General features: G+C 42.0%; 1 protein-coding gene across 2 annotated transcripts in view; it reads right to left on the reverse strand.

Annotated features, from left to right (window-relative positions):
* LRP8 (LDL receptor related protein 8) overlaps nt 1–19,942 on the reverse strand; it is a 171,693-nt gene that overhangs the window by 58,734 nt on the left and 93,017 nt on the right. For both annotated transcript variants that reach the window (XM_056497979.1, XM_056497978.1), the window contains exon 3: nt 8,335–8,457. In XM_056497979.1, the coding sequence (XP_056353954.1) occupies nt 8,335–8,457 (123 nt within the window). The remainder of the gene's footprint in view (nt 1–8,334; nt 8,458–19,942) is intronic.

Here is a 19,942-nt window from a genome sequence, read left to right on the forward strand (position 1 = left end):
GCTGCAGCATTGGTATTTCACCTCATATCTGCCAGGACAGTAACTCCTCTCTGTTCTGTCAAAGGACTGACTAAAACAAACAGCATCCAGGACTTCCCAAAACCTCATACCACAAAGGAAAAACTGAGTGCAGTGTCCCAGCCCACCTCCAGCAGCCCCAGCAACTGCAGGGAGCCCATCCCACACCATTCCTGGCAGCACCGGCCACAGTGAGGACATTGCTGCACCAAGCTCCAGGCTGATACCAAGGGGAGATGCTGCTTTTTCCATGCTAAAGTGACAACTCTTCTGAGGTTTTAAAGGTATTGAGAAGAGAAAGACTGCTCAAAGGAACCAAGAGGACATGAAGAACCTAGCGGAAAAAAGAAGGATTCAGTAGATAAGCATAGGTTTAATAAATTCCAGTGCGTCCTCACCCTTTTATGTGCAAAAGAAAGTAAATCTGAAAAGGCTCTGGTGCTATTAAATAATTGTGTTTCTTATCTTGGAGCGAACATTTCATCTTTTATATACATACAAAGAAACCCCCACCTGTTTTCTTTTTTAGAGGATGAAACAGGTAGCTTAGATGGCAATTTTAATTGAATATGTTCAGGCTGTTGCACAAGAACACTGATGTGTAGACCCATGGCTGGGAAGAAAAGCCTTTCTCTTACCACCTACACCTTAACTTCATTACAAATATCCTGCTGGTTCTTACAACTCAGCTCCAAGTTTGACACTTGCAACATGTCTAGAGGCAGGAATTGTGAAGCAGCAACACAAATTCCAGTGAAATTCAGTATGTTAATTGCTATTTCTCAGTCACACTCCACATGGGGCTGATATACCTGGTGAAATACTTGAATGGCCAATTGTTCTTTTCTCTGTGTGTCTATGTGCATTAGTCAACACATATGTATCATTTTACACACATAAATGCACACACAGTGGCTAGAAATGAAATCGATTGTCAAACATGTTATGCATGTTAATCCCTGTACAGGAAAAAAAGAGAAGCGTGGTTATGTTTGCAACCTCTGCCAAAACAGAGAATCACAGTCTCATACAACTTAGAGAGCTCCTGTGACAGGGTAAAATGATGAGAGCAGGCCAGAAAAAGGGTGCAAGAACTGGCATGAGCCCAACGTGTGCTCTAACTAAGCAACTCAGTTCTCTGCATTTTAATGCAAAGGATTTGTAATGTGCTGCAGTAGGTTAAAATACAAGACAAAAAGGGAGAGCTGAAATGTGTCACTTCAAATATAGTCATGAAAACAGTGTCCCTAGAAAGGAGGCTGGAGCTGCTGCTAAAGCCAAGCCTTGATTAAGGCTCTGAGTGCATCCCACAGAGGCACAGGGAGGATCCACACCACTCTCACATGTGCAGGCAGTGCTGCTGTGACCCTCACCCCAGGGCACAATCTCACTGAAAGCATTGCAGGCATTAAAAATCTCCAGTGCAAGGCTTAAATTACAGAAGTTACCTACCAAAGCATGCAGAACCTGCATATTAAACCAGTCTTAATCATGATCCTAGTCCTAAAGGAAGCAGGATGGAGTGTCATGAGACCCTTATTAAAACTGAAAAAGATTTCAGTGGGAGTGAATGAAAACAACTGCAAGAATGGAGAAAGAGAGGAAAAATACCCATTAAAGAAAAGGTGGTAGAACAAGGAAAGACAGCTTCAACATACAATTCATTATGATACTAAAATGCAGATGCATTTTAATGTCAGCAGCGTTAAGACAAAGTAATTTGATATTCACTTATTTTCCTCACACCGTAATTCATCCATTTAAAAAAGGAGAAAAGGTTTGCTGTCTGTACTCTTGCACTGCAATACTACTTCATTCAGTTAAAACATTATAATTTGCAAATTATGTTTTGCCTTTGATTCCCAGAAATTATTTCCTTTTCACATCAGCCATAGTAGTTAAACAACTGTGATTCCTGCATCCTTCCCTCAATAAATAAACAAAAGGATAAATATAAAAATCAGGTAATCAGAATTTCAGAAAGCAAGTAGCAAGAGAATGGAAAAAACAAAAGCACTAAGCAACGAAAAGCTACTTGAGATTTCTGAAAACCTTTTACGTTTTTAGTAGTTCAATATTTATAGTCTGCTAAATAATTACACATACAAGAGCTTCACACACTCAGTTTTAATTTTCCTGCTATTCTCTCCTATTGAAATAACTGTATGATTAATTGTAGCCATAAAAAGGCAGCATCCAACTCTTTTATGACCACTCCTGTCTATAAACTGCATGAACACATTAGACCAATAAGGAAAATGTTTAAATGCTGGTGCTTAAACTTTGTAGCCATCAACAAGTGAAAGCTCAAAATTGATCTGAGGGATGGAAACACTACAAATGTCCAAGCAGACAATGCCACATGAAAAAGTGACTCCCTCACAAGATAACACTGCTCAAGAACAGAACAATACAAACATCAGAACAGACCCAGTAGGTTTTTCCAGTTGGTTTTCCTACAGAACTTGGTCAGCCCTCTGCAAAGGTCACTGCTGACACCTAAGCTCTAAACACATTCCCATAAAGGAAAAACACATTTTGTGTAGGTATTACTTAAAAGTTTTCAGCACTGGTAGAATTGCAGCATCATTACAAATCCTAAATTCATTTACATCTTTAGGTAAGTAAAATGCTGAGATCACCAAAGCCATGTAATCATCATCAAAAAGGAGATGTAATTCACTGCCCACGAGCCACAGACAAAGTTATACCACTACTGGGGATAAACTGCTTGGCTTTGAGTTTGTTGGATTTCCTTTGATGTAAAAAGAATAATTTCACGCTTCAAGAAAAGGAACAGGATGCCAGAAAAACTGGGTTTGATTCCTTACTCTGTCAAAGATTCTCGTGTCCGTCCCTGCAGATCCTTTGGGATACTGAGGTCAGCTTAGGGCTGCTCAGTCAGGACACACCTGGCAGTACCCCAGGCATTTAGAGGCACTTGGGAAGCAGTGTGCTGGGACAGGATGATTCAAGCAGGATTAAAAGGTCCATTTGTAAGAATTTGGAGAATCACATACACTTAGAATAAAAGGCACTGTAAGCCACCTGGGAACTACAAGTCTGCTGACCAAACTGAAAGTCTTGTCCATCTCTACTGTTAAACATTCCCATGGAAAAGGAGTTCTCAGGAGTCTGGAACCCTCTGCAAAGTAAACCTGGAAGCTAAGTGGCATCTTAAAACCAGAGAAATGAATTAATGTTCAAGTTGTATTTTGGATATGATAAAGCTTTGACAGCCCCCTGCCAAATGAACAAAGCAAATCCTGTATCCTGATTAAAGAATTGCATAATTGCCAATTATCTGAAAAAATAATCTGAAATGAGACTACAAACAAGGAGAGGCTGAGGGACCAGCACTTGTTTGGCTGACAGAAGAGAAGGTTAAAGGAAGATATCATTGCTGCCTTCAACTCCAAATGGGAGGGAATAGTGAAGATGCAGCCAGAATGCTCTCAAAGGTGCACAGTGACAGGATGGGAGGTGACAGACACACGCTGCAACAAAGGAAAGTCTGTCAAGATAAAAGGAATTTTTTCCATTAATAGGGGTGGTCAAACATGAGGACAGGGGTCCAGTTTGAGCAAGAAATTGGACGAGATGACTCCCAAAGGTCCAAATTATGAACCTCTGTTTTAAATGACTCCATGACTTCATGGAGAGATGATCATGGCTGTTTTCTTTTTATTCTGTCTCAATAAATTTGATCACATTGACAAATCAAAGCTTTCATCACTAGCCCTACAAACCAGTCTGGGCACCTGGAAAATGAGACTGCCACTTTCGTGCCTTGTCTCTAGGAGGATCCTGTGGCTCTAGAAGTGTTTCCACATCCAGTACCTTGTCCTGTATTTGCTTACAAATGGGGTCCTCAGCTGCTGCAATTCAGCCCAGCAGGGCCAGTGCCAGGGGGATAGTGCTGTATTTTCTGCTGGCTGTAGCCAGTTGGTGCAGTTGGAGTGTTGTTAAAATGCTCACCTACACACCTGGCATTAACATCACCGTATTCAATTCCCTGAGTGATCTCTAACAGATGAGAATGATCTCAACAGAACAGTCCTTAATTTACATGTTCCAGTGCATTTGCAACCCCCCAGCATCCAGCATCTTATCACATTTATACCAACAGATCTGCTCATAACCTTGGGGAAAAAAAAAAAAAAAAAAAAAAGCCTTCTTTACTGCCCCTGGTCCTAAAACTGGGTATCTGGCTGTGCCTGGATGATTTGGCCTAGTTTTTTCTCTTGCTGCTTGAATTCAATGGCTCAATGCATGTGATGCCCTGAAAGGAACACTCCACCCTTCTCCAGGAAAAATTCTCCATGGGCAGGAAACAGTTTATTAAGTCCTTTTCCACAAAAGCACACTAATGTCACCAAACCCACTCAGTCATGCAGGAGATCTGCATCAAAGAAGAATAATAGAGACATAACATCCTTTGGGCTGAACAGAGAGCTGGGAGAGGATTGTGCATTTGGGGGTGAACGATACCATCAATGCTACCAACAACAGCATTTTACATTTGGGCAACTTAATAGGAAATGAGGGCAGAACTGACCAGCACTGTGAGAGATCAGCACACACAGCAGCAGTACAGAGTGCCTGGGACCATGGAAAATACCCATTAAAAATATAACTGTCAAGTTTGGATACATCTCCCTGAACCACTTGTGACATGTACTCTAAAATAAGAAAGAAGTGCCTGAACTGGTGCTGTATTTCAAACCAACATTCAGGGTTTGATTTTATATTCCACTTCCATTTTAAAATCTATTTCTAGAACTGCTGCTTATTAAACCTGCCCTATTAAATCACTCCCCTATTAAATGAATATGAATTAAGGTTTCCCAGTCTCTTTTTCTTCCTCTTAACACCATACACTCTAACACCCTGTACCTTTCTGTACAATAATTTTTGCTCTTAACCAGGAGAATGTCACATATCTGAAAAAGAAATAAGTGGTGAGTTTATGCTCTCTGCATTCCTTGATCTCATTATATATACAATGTCCTAAGGCAAGAGTTTGCCAGCTTAGATTTTCACTCGCTCTATTCCTTTAATTTGTGTTCCCGACAGTGTTGTTACTGATTGTTAGCATTTGTTTTTATTTTTCTCTTGAGATTTTAGGGTTTTTGTTGCTTAAGTCACTGATTAAATAATCTAAATCCTTCAGAGGGAAATTTAAAATTTCCTTCTTGTATAAAAAACAGAATGATTCAGTACCTGAGCTGCAACAGCATTACGTGGATAACATTCATTTTGCTGGAGGTTTCTGTTAGCTCAGTCAGAAGAATGACTTCCCTTCCCCCTCCCTCAGCTGCAAGGTAAGGAAAAGGTGAGGAATCATTCCATACTCATAAGCAGAGCCTGTGTATATCAGCAGTGGCTGCACCACAGCCCCAGGGTATCACCAAGCCATGCTGGGCTGCTTTTAGTGACAGTAATGAAAAACAGGGCCAGGACTCTGGATGGGGTGGGCTCTCCAATGCAGAGTACATCTGAGCTACCAAAAATCTTCTGCAGGTGCCAGAGACCTGTCTTGCAGAAAACCTGAAGAAATATAAGCAGTTTCTTATTTCCAATGACTCATTTCAAAACAAAAGCCTAGGAAACCATCTCCTCTGAAATCAGTCCCTGCTAGAAACTTATCAACCTTCAACTAGAACCAAAACCCACAACAGGGAGAAGTCCTAGAGATTTCATCTGCTGAGGATTCAGTGGGACTCATGAGATACCCTTACAGCCGCCACTCACAGACACATTCAATGGCTTGAAGAACACAGTTAAAAAAATAACAATTGCATGAACAGCAGAAAAGGTGCAGACATCACAGGTCCAGAAGAAATCAGGCCAGCTGTGATGCCATCTCACCTATCCAACAGGACACAGGACAGCATGACCTGAGAATGCCTAATGTCCCTAGAGAGGACATTGTTACGTACAAAGCTGAGCAACTTCAATGATTAGGGAAATAGAAAAAACAAAGTAGTTTGGGTTCTGTTAAAAAATAAAACCAAACAACCAAAAAACCAAACCGAACCCCACAAAATGTTACCTTCAACCAAGCATAAGAGATGGGGATGAGACATCCCTAACTACCAACAAGAGAGAATAAACAGTATTAAAAACACACCACAAAAGCATTCAGAAAATAAAAAGCCATTTAGCAGGTGGCTAGATGCTGAGAGGAACAGCCTTGTTTTCACCACATTCTAAGCTGGAAGTACCCCTAAAGTGCACCAGTCAGCACTATTAATGCTCTTAAACTCCCTGGATTGAATGGACTATGGACAATGTCCCAGTGTTGCATTAACTGAGGAATAACCCCAGATCCTGGCAGAGGTGCTGACAATTATGTGGCCTGTCTGAAAGCCATTGATTTTATAAAGCAGTTTGATCTTAACAGAGGTGAGAAATCTCTTATTTCCCAACCTGTCCATTCCCTAGGGAAGCTCTGCAGGGCAGGCTCCTCCACAGAGCTGTGCTGCATTTCTAAGCAGCAAAATGAGACAATCACAGGCCCTGCAATCACCTCTTGACACAGGATGAATGTCCAGCCTTGATTTCATCAGGGAGAAATAAAATGGGACTGGAGAGAAGTATCCAGTTACATACATTCCTGCATACAGGAATGTCCATCTATACATTTGCCTGTCACTACATTTTCTGTCATTACAGCTTCATCTTAAATAACATTTACAGAGATGAAGAGTCAGGAACAAACTTCTTCCTATGTTGCAGAAAGATGTTTAATGGGCTATCTGTTTTCTGAACTGAACAACCACCAGAGAAACACAGACTTGGGTCTCTTAGAAAGTTTCAAGTAGGAAGAAAAAGAAAATATTAAAAAATGGGAAAAAAAATCACAAAAATCTGAACAAATTACTTTTCTCTGAAGACAGCAGTCCTGTATGGTAACAATCTGAGGCTCAGGTCAAGTTTCTTTTGTGATACTTAAGATTTAAGGCTGATTTCCCCAGAGGATGAAATAAGCTGGGGAAAAAATGAAAGGAGAAATGGGTAGAAAAGGAATGGAAGATGATTAACAGAAATCATCAGGGATCTCAGTGCAGCATGGCCTATCCACAGCTTGTGCTATGGCCTCTGACATGAGATGTGCAGGCAGAGGCTGCAGCAAATGAAGCTGCTTAGTTATTCAGCCTCTCTCCAGACAATCAGGTTGTGGAAGTAACATTAATGAGACACCTTTTAACTATGGAGGATGCAGGGTGAAAGACCAACAAATACAGTACATAAATATGTTAATGTATTTATTGAGGTAATTTTTTCTGTAGCCAGTATGCAGCTGCAAAAATTATTCAATTCATTTTATGCAAGAGAAGCGCATTCATCTCCCTTAATTAGGGAGAAAGTAAGACTGGTACTGGGATTAAAAATAAAAGTATGGTTGATTTTGAAGTCCTCTATGTACCCCATTCTGGTGAGATCTGATAACATACTTCCTCCAACACTGCTTCTGACTCATGGGAATATTTGTGAAGTACATGACTGGAAATTCAACAGAATGGCCTGTACTAGTTTCTTGCTTTGGCAAGAACAAATCTGCAGATATGAGTAAGCACACAAATAAAAACCTACATATTAGTATTTTCATTAAAATATCCCTGTGAATCCCTTCAACTCAACATCAGACAACCCTTCACAGTTCTGGAACAATGGAGCACAAATGGACGTCCTCAAAAGGACATGATAAAATGCACCATATGAAAACCAAGAATGCTCTTTTTACTTACTGGGCTTTTAAAGGGTGTTACCTGCAGTAATATGTCACCTTACTCTCAGCTTTAGTTATTTTGCATTCCTCATCTTTCATCTGCTGCTTTTTTCATTTGTTCTCAGAGGAAAAATAAAAAATTAAGACAGAGCAATGCAGTAACATTGTAAAGCTCTTCTGAAATAACAGAAGTGCCGTCTGCAGTGATGACAAATCCCAATATGTTACCATGCAAAACACTAAATCTGAGTTTCCAAAAAGCCTGATCCCAGGTGAGTGTGACACTTCTCACACTGCTGCTGATCATGAGCCTGATAAGCAGCTCAAGATGTTTACAATTCCCTTGCAGACAGAAATCCAGACTAGACAGCACTGCCTGTATCACAGTCTGGAAAACGGGTACATTTGAAAGTTTGTAAACTGTATGATTTGATTGACCTGAATCTTTTGTGTCTGTAATTTTTGTTCTAACACAAGCATAAATTTACAGATGATCCTGCAGGTGCTGGGAATAACAGCTTCAGTTTCTCTGTGCTTTGATAATAGAACATGTTTGAGAAACACCACTTTGTGCTACTCACTGCATGCTGCTTCTGATTCATCTGACCCGTCGGGACATTCTTCTTCCCCATCACATTTCCACCTGGCTGGGATGCAGTGCCCGTTGTCACAAGTGAAATCTGACTCAGCACAAGTTTTCTTTGCTGCAAGAAAAGAAGAAAGTACTTGGCACGAATATAAACTGTGCAGAAGATCTCCATTGCATCCAACCCCACCAAGGACAATACGAATTACTCTGTACTAGGTAGGATTTACTTCACATTCAACATTGCTTCTTCATGACAGAGTCCCACAGATATAGAGATGGGTGCCTCTTCTCACCAGAACTCTTATCCCTCCATTATTTGACAAAGATTCAACCTCCCATGTCTTTTTCCAGCCATTCAAAAAAAAGGGATGTTCTTTTTCAAGATAATTTTCTAGAGCTTTTACTATAAAAAGCTGCTGCCTTCATGGAACATGATTTACAGACAGGCAAGACAAACAAATATCACCTTTCGAGTACTATAATCTAAATATTAATGTTTCAATCTCTGCCATCTATTCATGGCTCGTTAGTACATCTGTCACCACAGCAGATGATCATAAAGCACTCCTTCAAACACTAACATTCATTTCATTAAATGTCAACCACTCCACGCTCTTTGCTTTGCTTGCATTAATCTAGGGCTTGAAAAAGATGCAAGACATGAACTCAAGCAATTAATTGGTCTGTTCCTCCGTGCCAGTGGTGCAGCACCATGTGCTCTCCATTTCTAGTCAGCATCTTCCCACTGCAGCAGAAAGAGAAAATTCTACACATATTTGGTCCCTTTAGACCATGGCCTCAGTACTGATGTGGCACCGCTTGCTCATTGCTTTAGCAGTGGTGATTTCAGTGGCTTTTCTGCTGAGTCCTGAGCAAGGGCTGGGGTTCAGTGTCACCACATTGAAGGGAGAAGCTCTCTGGCTAACTGGCATCTACCTTTGTTAGTCATTAGCTGACACAGGAAGTGCTGGCAGGGAGATTTGTCTCTTCTCCCTGCAAAGCTGCTCACAATCTAATAGGATCACAGGAGAATTCAGGTAATGAAGGACCTCAGGTCATCAAGTCCAACCTCCTGCTCAAGACAGGCTCAGCTCTGAGGTCAGAGCAGGCTGTTCTGTGTTTTATCCAATCTGATATGAAAAAAACCCCAAGATGGAGCCAGCACAACCTCCCTGGGCAATCTGTTCCATGGGTGAGACCTGGGCTTGCCAAGCCATCCTCTCATATAAGTCATGTGCACACATATTGCTACATCAATACTTCTTCCAGCAAACATTTTCAAAGCATTAAACACAACAAATAGCCCTTTGGAGTTTGATCTTTTACTTTTCTTTCTTGTTTTCCTACATGAGCTGCTGTCAGGAAGGGAGTCATGTTAAACATCACTCGTGCCCACACAGCAAACATGAAGCATTTCTGTGTGAAGTGCTGGAGAGACCTACATGGCTGAAATAAAGCACTCATTTTCTATCACACAGAACATGAAGCTTCCCTGAGCAGACATCCAGCAAGAGAACACTGCAAAGCACCACTAAGCAGCTGTACAATCTCTCAGAATGCACTTTTTAAAGAGAACATACATTTACTCCCCTTCTGTTGCTAAATGAACCAGATTCTAGAGAATGGGAAAAAAGAAGACAATTCTCAGTTTTCTCTTCAGCCATTCAGAAACATATTATGGACTAATGTAGAATAGAAAAACCATTTCCAAGACACCAGTTATACTAAGGATCATCCAAAGACATTGCACATCTGTTATCAGAGGGAAAATACTTTCTCCTGAATATCTCCTTTCACAAATTCAAAGCTCTTGAAACTGGCTACACAACATAACTTCTGAGGTATTTAATGCAAGTTTTAGTGAATCTGATTTATTTAATGGCCAGAAATGCTGATACTGATAGGATCCATATGCACAGCTTAAATGAGAGCACTCTCCTGCTTGCTGGGAAGTTCACTGGGTAAAATACTGCTATCTGCTCTTAGGGGAAGGTTGTGGCATCTACAAATGAAACAATCACAGCTCCATTCAGAAAGGAGAGACCAGTGTAATACTGGAGACATTAGAAACCTAATTTTTAAAATGTATTTTGTTTTGTACTCACTCTCTCAATGCCCTAATATCCTGCTTTCCACAGAGAAACTGTCTTTTAACTTATTCTCTAGAGATCCAACAGAGATAAAACTATTATTGTGCCTAAAACAAACCTCTCCTTTTGCCATCAGTCTCACAGTCTGATATGTTTCTGGAACCTGGGGATGCAGGAGCAAGGGGCCACCCCAGGGAGAAGGGGCAGGGTCCCTTCCTTTGTACAGCCAGCCGTGCAGATGGTGGCAACCATGGCTTTGTCCCTTCCCTGCCACTGCTGCTCCTCATGCACCACAAGCAGTTTCTTGCTAGGGCTCACAAAAGGGCAGCAGAGCACTGCTGCCAGTCCTGGGGTGTCCCTCGGGTTCATGTGCTCCCTCCCTCTGGCAAAATGAAGCTGGGCACAAGCACTCACCAGCAGTGCCAAATCAAGAAGTGTCACTGTGTCCCCACAGCCTCCTGAAGGTCCAACAGTCCCATGACAAAAATCAGCAGGATACAAAAGTGTTTGGTCTTTGTTTGAATCTCTAATGTCTAATCTCTTCAAGGAACAGGATTAAGAGAGGGGGAGCTCAAACCTTTTTATGATTCTTATATTTACTTCTGCTATTTTAATTTTTTTTTGCTTTTTGTTATTTCTATTTTAAATATTATCATTTATTTGCAATTACTTTTTACTACTATCATTCTCCAGCACTGGGTCAGAGCTCTGCAGACTGTCTCAATTCCAGTAACTCCACTTTCTGTTGCAAAGAGCAACCCAGATTATTCAAACTGCAAGAATACTGAAGCCCTGTCTCATTTCTCACCCCTAATACAAGACTGGAATCACTTTATTTCCAACCAGATTTACCTTCTGGCACTCAATCCTCATGTCTCTGGGATCACAATGCAGGCAGGGAGCAGTTAATTAAAATATCAGCTCTCTGGTTTTTCCTTCCTTTTTCTTTTTGAAGTCTGAGAACCCTTTTTATTAATCTCCCATGTTATACACCTTCCTTCTATCAATAATTCATTGAGGCTCACACCATAAATTGCCAGTGGTGACTTAAAATGTAAAATAAATAAATGCATCCCTTTTAGACAATGGGGAGGACACGGGTTCATTTTATGGTTTCACCTGGCTCAGAAATAGTCGAGCAAAATTAATTGTACCCCTGAGATCCATTTCCTTTGCCGTAAGCAGCCCAGGCAGCAATGCTCACGTGTCTCTTCCAAATGAACATAAACAAACAAGAGTGAGGAGTCACAGCATCCCTGAGCCTCTGCTCCCCAGGGGGCAAAGCCACACCTGGAACGAGAAGAGAGACGGCTCCCAAAGCGTGCACAGAGTTTTTATCTCCTCCCCTGCTCAGCTGCACACAGTGACACTAAAGAGCTGCCTGCCTCTCTCTGGACTCCTGCTTCATTTGCCTTTAGTTCCTGCTTTTCCTTTCCCACAAGTGCCAGTGGACAGATCTGTCAGAAACTCCACTGGCTCTGCTGTGACCATGGGGCTCCGCTGCACAGGGAATGAGCCCTGCCTTGGGCAGCTCTCCAAAGGAGGCCTTAGTTAAAGTCAGGTATTCCTGCTTCTCTTCTCCCAGAAAGAAAGGCAAGGGAAGAGGGAAAGGTTTCAATTTTACCCAGCAGTGACAGAAAAATACCCTAACATGCTGAATTTTAAATAAAACCACATCAAATCCAACATGGCCCCTCATTTTCCAAAATGTCCTTTTCCGTTCCATTACTCACATCTCTTATCCTGAACTGCAAGTAAGGAGTCAGGGGTCATCCCTGCAGCAAATTAAAAGCAGGGAACCCAGGGAGAGTGGTTTAGAATATGAACATTTACTGAGTGAATTCATAAAAAAGCAGTGACTGAGGATGTGTTTAATTAGACTGGAGGGAATAAATATACACTGAGAGGAACAAGCCTTGTACTGGCTAGGAGCAGCAACTGGATGATATAAATGTGACTTCCAACTCCTGACCCTAACCCAAACAAGGTATCTGAATCTAATGGAAAAGTACAGGACTTATTCTTTTTTCCTCTTTCTAATAAAACCCAACATCCTGCCACTGCCCTCAGTCACTTAATTTAACCTCACTTAACTTTTGCCTCAGTTTTAGAGGCTTTACAAAGCAGGTACATCTTTGCAGTTACTCCTTAGAAGACACCAGGCCCTCCATGTTTCAATTTCCAATTCACACCTTGTTTATTCCTATTTTGCACATCTTTAATATTAAGCAATACTCAACTCTAAGATAGTTTCATTTCTTGCTACTCCCGATTTCCTCAAACCAGCAGCTGAAAAGCAGAATGAACACATTTCCTCTTTTATCAACAGTTCTATACAGCTGTTCAACAGCAGCAGTAATGTAAAAGCACACAAAAAAGCCTATTTTCTTACTACAACTTGCCTGTAAATGACACTTGAAAATGAGGGTTTTTTCCCCCCATGAGACAATGAACTTTACATAGTTCTAACACCCTAAACATGGGATTTTTAGTGAAAGGGTTTTGTTCAAACTCTGGGTTGTGTATCCAGACAGAAAGCCAATGAGAGCATCCTTGAGTGTTAACCCACAAAGACCCTACAGACCCTGCCCTCTCCCCATTTTCTCCCATCAGGCCAACTTCCACCAATTCTAAAAGAGGGGAAAGATGTGGAAAATAAGTCTAACCCTACAAGTTTCATAAAAGTGGGAGCCGAACAGAGAACAATTGAAGGCACAGCTCTACAGAGAGAGGTAAGGGCAGGAAGTGGCCACAGGGCTGATCTGCTCCATGGGCTGCCAGTCAGCCAGGGCTGCCCAGACTCTGCATCTCATCCCAAGGGAGGTTTATGGCAGAGGGAAGGTGGCAATTAGGGATTAAAAACCCCAGACACCAAATCCATTGAAAACTGGTTTAATTTGTTCCACTACCCTCATTCCTTTACGCAGATCCTGCTCCTATTTTAATTTCTGAAATCAACACCAGACTTCCCATCAAATTGTGTATCTGCTCTCATTTGCAGCCAATATTCAGTCTTCTAGCAGAAAACAGTTTCACCCAAGCTGCTGCAAAATGTAACAAAATACAGTAAAAAACCAGTGGAAGTTTTGCTGTGGCCCTTCTACAGCAATAAAATAGCACAGCCCAGTAGGATGTGATAATGGGGAGATGATGGTAGGCCAGACATTGAAATTCATGAAACAGAGTTTCATTTCATGCTGGGGAACTTCAATGGCACTTTGATCAGTGGCTTATCAAAGCCCCTGACAAGGCTCCATTTGAGAACAGAAGCAGCATTGCAGAGTTGAAGAGCTAAAACTCAGCCCATCAGCACCACTCTACCCTGAGAGGTGCCAAGCACACAGCTCTGTGGGTAATGGGACAGGAGGCAGCTCCTCCCAGAACAAAATACACCATTACTATGGGTCACTCTGCATGTCCTAAGGACCTACATAAATCCAGTCTCAGAGTGAGCAAAACATCCCAGCTTCATCACTAGCTTGGCTCAATGAGTTTTCTGCTTCCCAGAGAAAGGTAAGGGCTGTGCTCATGATTCAGCTCAAGAAAGCTTCTGGGCCACACAAAACTCAACAGCAAACAGTTGTTTTCAGTTTATAACCTCAGTCAGCTCTTGAATCACAAACACAGCCACCAGGACATTGCAAATGTCATTCCCAAAGAGAAATTCCTCACAACAGAAGAAAATAATTTTATAAAAATTAATTCAAAGTTATGTTCACCACAAACTTGATATATATTCCCAAACTCAGGAAACATTTGGTGCAGGAGACTGAGCCCTAACCACATACTTTGACAGCATCTCTGCTCTTCAAAAAGAATCTGTGCTATTGATCCCCAATCCTTTGATCAGGTTTTATACCCCAAGGATGTCTTAGTTGTCCTAAAGGAGATCTGAAAATCCTAGCCAACATCTGCAGCCCAGGTCCTCTCAGTGGCTGCTGTTGATTTTGCAAAGGAGGAAATGTCACAGGGAGTGTGGACAACCCATCCTGGAGTGGTTTCCTGCTCCCAGCAGGTGCTACATTCCCTGCTTGTGTTGGAAGAACAACCCGCACAGAACCTCTGCCATGGCCATCACTACCAAATCCTTGGCATGGGAATCCCAGTAATGTGCTGGTTTGCAGCCATAAAATGGCAACAGAGAAGATTGAGTTGAAACCCAGAGTTGAAATATCAGGGAATCCTAGTGGATGTGGATTGTCAAGTCCTTTTAATTTTCATACAACTAAGGACACCTTGAAGTAATGAAAGGGAATATTTAACCATTCTCTGAATCTGGCCACTTCTTTTGACGCTGCCATCTCAGCAGGCAATTACTTTTATAAAGCAAGATTAATCAGATCCCCTCAAAGAGCCAGTGCTCAGGCACAGACCATGATCCCTTTGATACTCTACATGAAACACATTCTAAAGAAACCTCTCCCCAAGACCCCCTGAAACAGCCCCAGAAAACAAGGCCCCATTGACAGAAGCCCAGTCAGAGGCTCTGGGGCTGCCTGAAGCTGCTGCTCAAGTAACCAAAACATGCAGCTGCAGAGCCTGAAGCCCCTCAGATCAATCAAATCAAACCAGCAACTTTAAAAGAAGAAAAAGAGATGTCAATTCTGATTTTTCATTAGTATCAAAGGTATCCACTTTTGTGCATTTTAAATGGTAATATGTATAAGTCTCCTATTTAGAATAATTTAAATCTGTTTTCATATTTAATATTGAATTTAATGTAAGGAAGATGGCAGAACCTAACTGAAACCTATGAAAAGCAGAAGGCTGAAACAACATACTGTTCTTACGTATGAAATTAAAGTGGCTTTGACTAACAAATACAGGCCTTTCTTCCTAATTTTACTCACAGAAATCAAGGTAAAACTAAACAATATTTTTCCTCAACCTGTCCTCAGGTTGCTGTTGTCATTTCAGTCTTTAAGAAGAGGATGTATGTTCAAAGCTGGCTCTGTTTTTTACCAAATATATAAGTTGGTCTAATGAATGCAGCACTTGTCCCTACAAACCATGTTTCACCAATAGGAAAAGCAGGATTTCAATTCTTCTTCCCAGAAGAGAAATCAAGTACAAAAAGTCCACTTGGACTGATGTGCTCCATGGAGGGCATTAGAGGTCTTGGTATTCAGAACAACTTCTCCTTGCAAATTTGAAGGCTTAGTTGGGGCTCTGGGACTTTGTCCTAGGGAGCTTCGCAGCTGGGAACAGCCCAGGCAAAAAGCTAAAGTGCTGCCTCACTCCCTTCAGAGGAACAAGCCACACACTCCTTCAGGCAAGGCTCCCTCCAACATCTGCTCCCTCCATTCTTCCCTCAGATTTCTCCATTTTTTAAAAATCCACTCATAAATCATAAGTCATCTTTTAAGCTGTACAAACCCAGGTTTTGTGACAATTTCCTCATTTTTATTCTCCAGGAACCCCCACCACCTCAATGTTCAAGTCTGGAATTTAAAAAACATCAAACAAACCACAAGAAAACCAACCCTATTTTCCCACACTGTACTTATAAATTGGAAAATCATGCCCTTCTGCAGCGGAAGGGGAAGAAAGGACAGATTTTCCTACCAGCACCTGAAATACACTCCAGCTTTGCTCAGAAACAGGCTGACAGCCCTGTCCAACCACCTCTGGATGCTACCAATCAACCTCACTGTTGTGTGACACTGCACAGCAGGTGTGAAAAACCACCCAGCACTCAATGTCAAAATATGCCACTGACTAAATCTCACCGAGGCTCTTCCTCATCCAGCAGCAACAGTGACAAGAAGGCTGCCAAGTGCACAGACAAGGTTCGCCTTCAGTAAATGGGTTTTTTCTTACAACAAAGCTCATACAAGGTAGCACTGAACGGAAGGAGTATCAGAAAACTCGCTCCCCTTAAGAGATCAGAGAACTTGAAAATGCAGGTCATTCCCCCTTACAGGTGCACAGACACAGAGCATTAAATGACACAGAGCTCATGCAGCAGACCTGTGGCACAGCCAAGGGCCTGCCCACGTCTTTCCTCCACGTTTGACGGCGCGGTCGCCGTATCTCAGCTCGAGTCAAGATTTCCTCTGTGCGGAAAAGAGCAGCCATCGCTCTGCTGTGGAAGCTGAACGTGTTTCCAGAACTCCATATTGCTGCAGTCATGACCTTTTCAAAGGATTTGGTATGCTCCGACTTTCCAGTTTGTTTCTAAATATTTCTTTGACTGAAGCTCATCCACACTGACTTTTGCTGACAGAATTGCCAGCTTTGTCTGTCTCTGGGTTTTGTTTTGCCTTCTTTTAACAAGCAAGACATTGTTGCAAGACAGAAGCTCTTGGGGTGGCAACTACATGTATGTTATTTCACAATGAAGGATGTCCACAAATTCCTGAAGAGGCATTTAGTATTATTCTGTCTTTCTGTTTCTGGGAATTGAACACTAGGGGCCATATTCTACCCTGATGAAACATTCCCAAAGTCCATAATAATTACTGGTCTCAGTGGTCTCTGTGCTAAATTGGTCTCAGATGTTTTTATGACACCCTGTGATGTCTGTTTTCAATACAGGTTTTATAACCCTCAGCCTAAACCAAAGCCTCTGATGACAAAAATCCCTGGTGCCCTGAGTCAATGCCCCAATGACAAAAGCCAGGTTTCCTCAGGACAAAACAGACTGAACTATTTCTGAGAGCAAATACAGTAAGACAGAAAAGCAGAAGTGGTTGAATCGATGGAGCAATTTTAGTTCCCACCTACACATATGCCCACAGCCTATCAGACAGATACCAGGGAAAGAGAATAGCCATATTCTATGGATAAAATTGCCTTCAATTATTCAGAAAATTAGAGAAATAAGGTTAAGGCATGTGAGCACAGACAGAGAAAAGAGACAAAGACATGTGAATGTGGATCCTTTTACCGAGATACAAGGAAAACACAGGTTTCCTTACACAGTTGCTGCTCTCTGCTCTGTTGGATGATTTTAAGCATGATTCCTTTTTCATAGATGGTGGTAAGAAAACCTCCAAGGCCAGTGGAGAGGTAGCAAAGTATTCCCCTGAAGCCTGATGTGCCACCTTTTCTTACCTGGCTCATGCTGTCATTGAAACACGACAACACTGGAGTTTACAGGCGCAGAATTTGCCTTTCACAGTTTGGACACAGCATTTAAGTTCTTGTTGCCTGGATTTAGTGCACACACTGTGAGGTTAAAGTGCACCAAAGCAAAACATGGCACCTCCAGCAGAATTTCACACCAACTTTGCACGCAGGAGATAAACCCAGGGGCCCTAAATTCTGCTCAGAGCCAGGGATGATGAACTCTCTGTCCCACTTTCACTGCAGCTGCGTGAGGTGGGGTTCAGATCAGCATCAGGCACTTCTGGCAAGCCTCAGGCCCTGGCTGCACGTTTGTCACTGCTCTGGTAGGGGCAGTGGCTCAGCCCACTCGGCTGACACGGGCTGTGAGAGCACAAAACATCTGCGAGGAAGCAGCAGCAATTTCAGCAGCCACCTTTGCCACTGAGAGCAGAGCAGCACCATTACACACTGGGGGTCCCCAGAACTGCAGGCAAAGTCACTTCCTCTGCAAATCAGCCTTAAAAACAGCAAGAGAAACAAACACTGTTTAAATCCTGTTTGCAGAACTTGGCCTGGGTCCAGGTTGCATACTGATCCTTACAACTGTGTGGAAAAACAGTAACCTGATATTTACACCTGCGAGCTCTGTGTTTGTAAGCACGGTAAAACACACGTGCAGGACACTCCTATGCACCAGCATTATATGTTTCCAAAAACATGGTAATGACTAACAGCACAAGTATCTCTGACCTGTCATACAAATGATCCAAATCTAAGGACATGCTGGAAACACAACAGAAGTCAATGCAAAGCTCCCAGTTTCTAGGAAAACAAAGAAAGGGAAAAAAGAAAAAAAGCAGAGGCTTGTCAAGGGTCAGGATCAACAACCTAAATCAGACTCAATGCACTTTGCAGAGGCAAAACGATGCCTTGCGTGGGTACAAAATAGGGAAAGGGGATACAAGAAGTATAACAGACCTGAGAGATGCCTGAGGAGGTATTGCTAGTTCAGTGCACAAATCCATGTGGGTGGACAGGAGGGAGAGGCAATGAGGGTTTGTGCTCTCAATTAGGGAATTACATGGGCAACAAAACACCTGAGCATTCTGTTTGGCAGCCAGCAGTAGGGGGAATTAAGCTGTTATGTTGCTTGGTTCTGATGAATTTATGCATTTTTTATTAAAGCAGCACTGCCATTTTGTCAATTTATACATGGTCCAGTTGCTTAATGTTGGGTCGATGTTTGCTCCTTTTCATCTGGTCCTACTTTAATCAATAAGTTGCAGGGTAAAACATGCAAGAAATGCTCTGTACAGTTAAGAAAAAACCCCATGTGCCATGGTTTACTTTTTGGGAGGCTAAAATATTACAATTAAAATACGCACTGAAGTGTCTTGGAAGAATGAAGAGTCAATAACACAAAAAGGAACAGAGAATTTTCTAAAGATTTAAATCTAGTGTTTTCAGCTTCATTCTCTTTTCCCACTTAATTTATTGCCAACAAAATGATGGCACTTTTGAAGAAAAAAATTTTTTCCCAGGGTTATTTTAGAAAGTTCCCCTAATCCTGAAGTATGTAATTCCTTCAAACACCAAAAACAGAAGTGGAAAATGGAAAGTAATGATTGGAATGCCACATAAACCAAAAATACACACAGAAACCCCTTATGCCATAACAAACACTACTGAAAGCTTTCTTATATCATACCAATAGCTTTAGGAAAAGAACTTAAAGTGAATTAACTGGGTAGCAACACATTGGGAATGCTCAAGATAATGAAAGAAATAATAGAGCCTGGTTGTTAATGATCTTTAGACAGACCAGTGCCACAGATGTCTCTGTGCACACACCTGTGAAGACACCTTTTCTACAGCTCTGTTAGCTGCTCTGTAAAGAAGACATTCATTGTATCCAACAACTAATTGGCCAGGAATCTTGCTGTAAGACCACTGAATCAGAGCCCTGGGAATTGTAAGGGATCGCACACAAAAGCATTTTCAAGCCTGTTCCAAAGCCAGCATCATTTCAGACTGAACAGCAGGTTCATCCTCTGATCCAAGTCTGTTGCGGCGGAACAGCGCCAAACAAATGTCTGTTAATATGGTGCCAGGCAGCGCGAGCGGAGGGGCTCCTGCATTGCATTAAGGCAAGCGCTCAGGTTAAGCGCTGGGCATCGGTCACGCAGCTCCCCCATTCGAGCACAAACCTCTTCACCCATCACCGGGTGTTGTCAAATGCTTTTATGCATTGCAGTATTAAATACTTGTATCCTGGGGATGGGAATTGAATAGGCACAACATGGAAATTATGATTCATGCAACCATAGCCTTTAACCTATTAACAAGTATGACCAAGATACTTATTTGGAGCTCTCTAATCATCAAGGCAAGAAGACATCAACAGCAACTGTGTCACACTGACAGGGCCTTCAATGGCAAGTGTGGTTCAAAGGTCCATAG

This window comes from Oenanthe melanoleuca, chromosome 8 (assembly GCF_029582105.1).
Source record: "Oenanthe melanoleuca isolate GR-GAL-2019-014 chromosome 8, OMel1.0, whole genome shotgun sequence".
Classification (NCBI taxonomy): Eukaryota; Metazoa; Chordata; class Aves; order Passeriformes; family Muscicapidae; genus Oenanthe; species Oenanthe melanoleuca.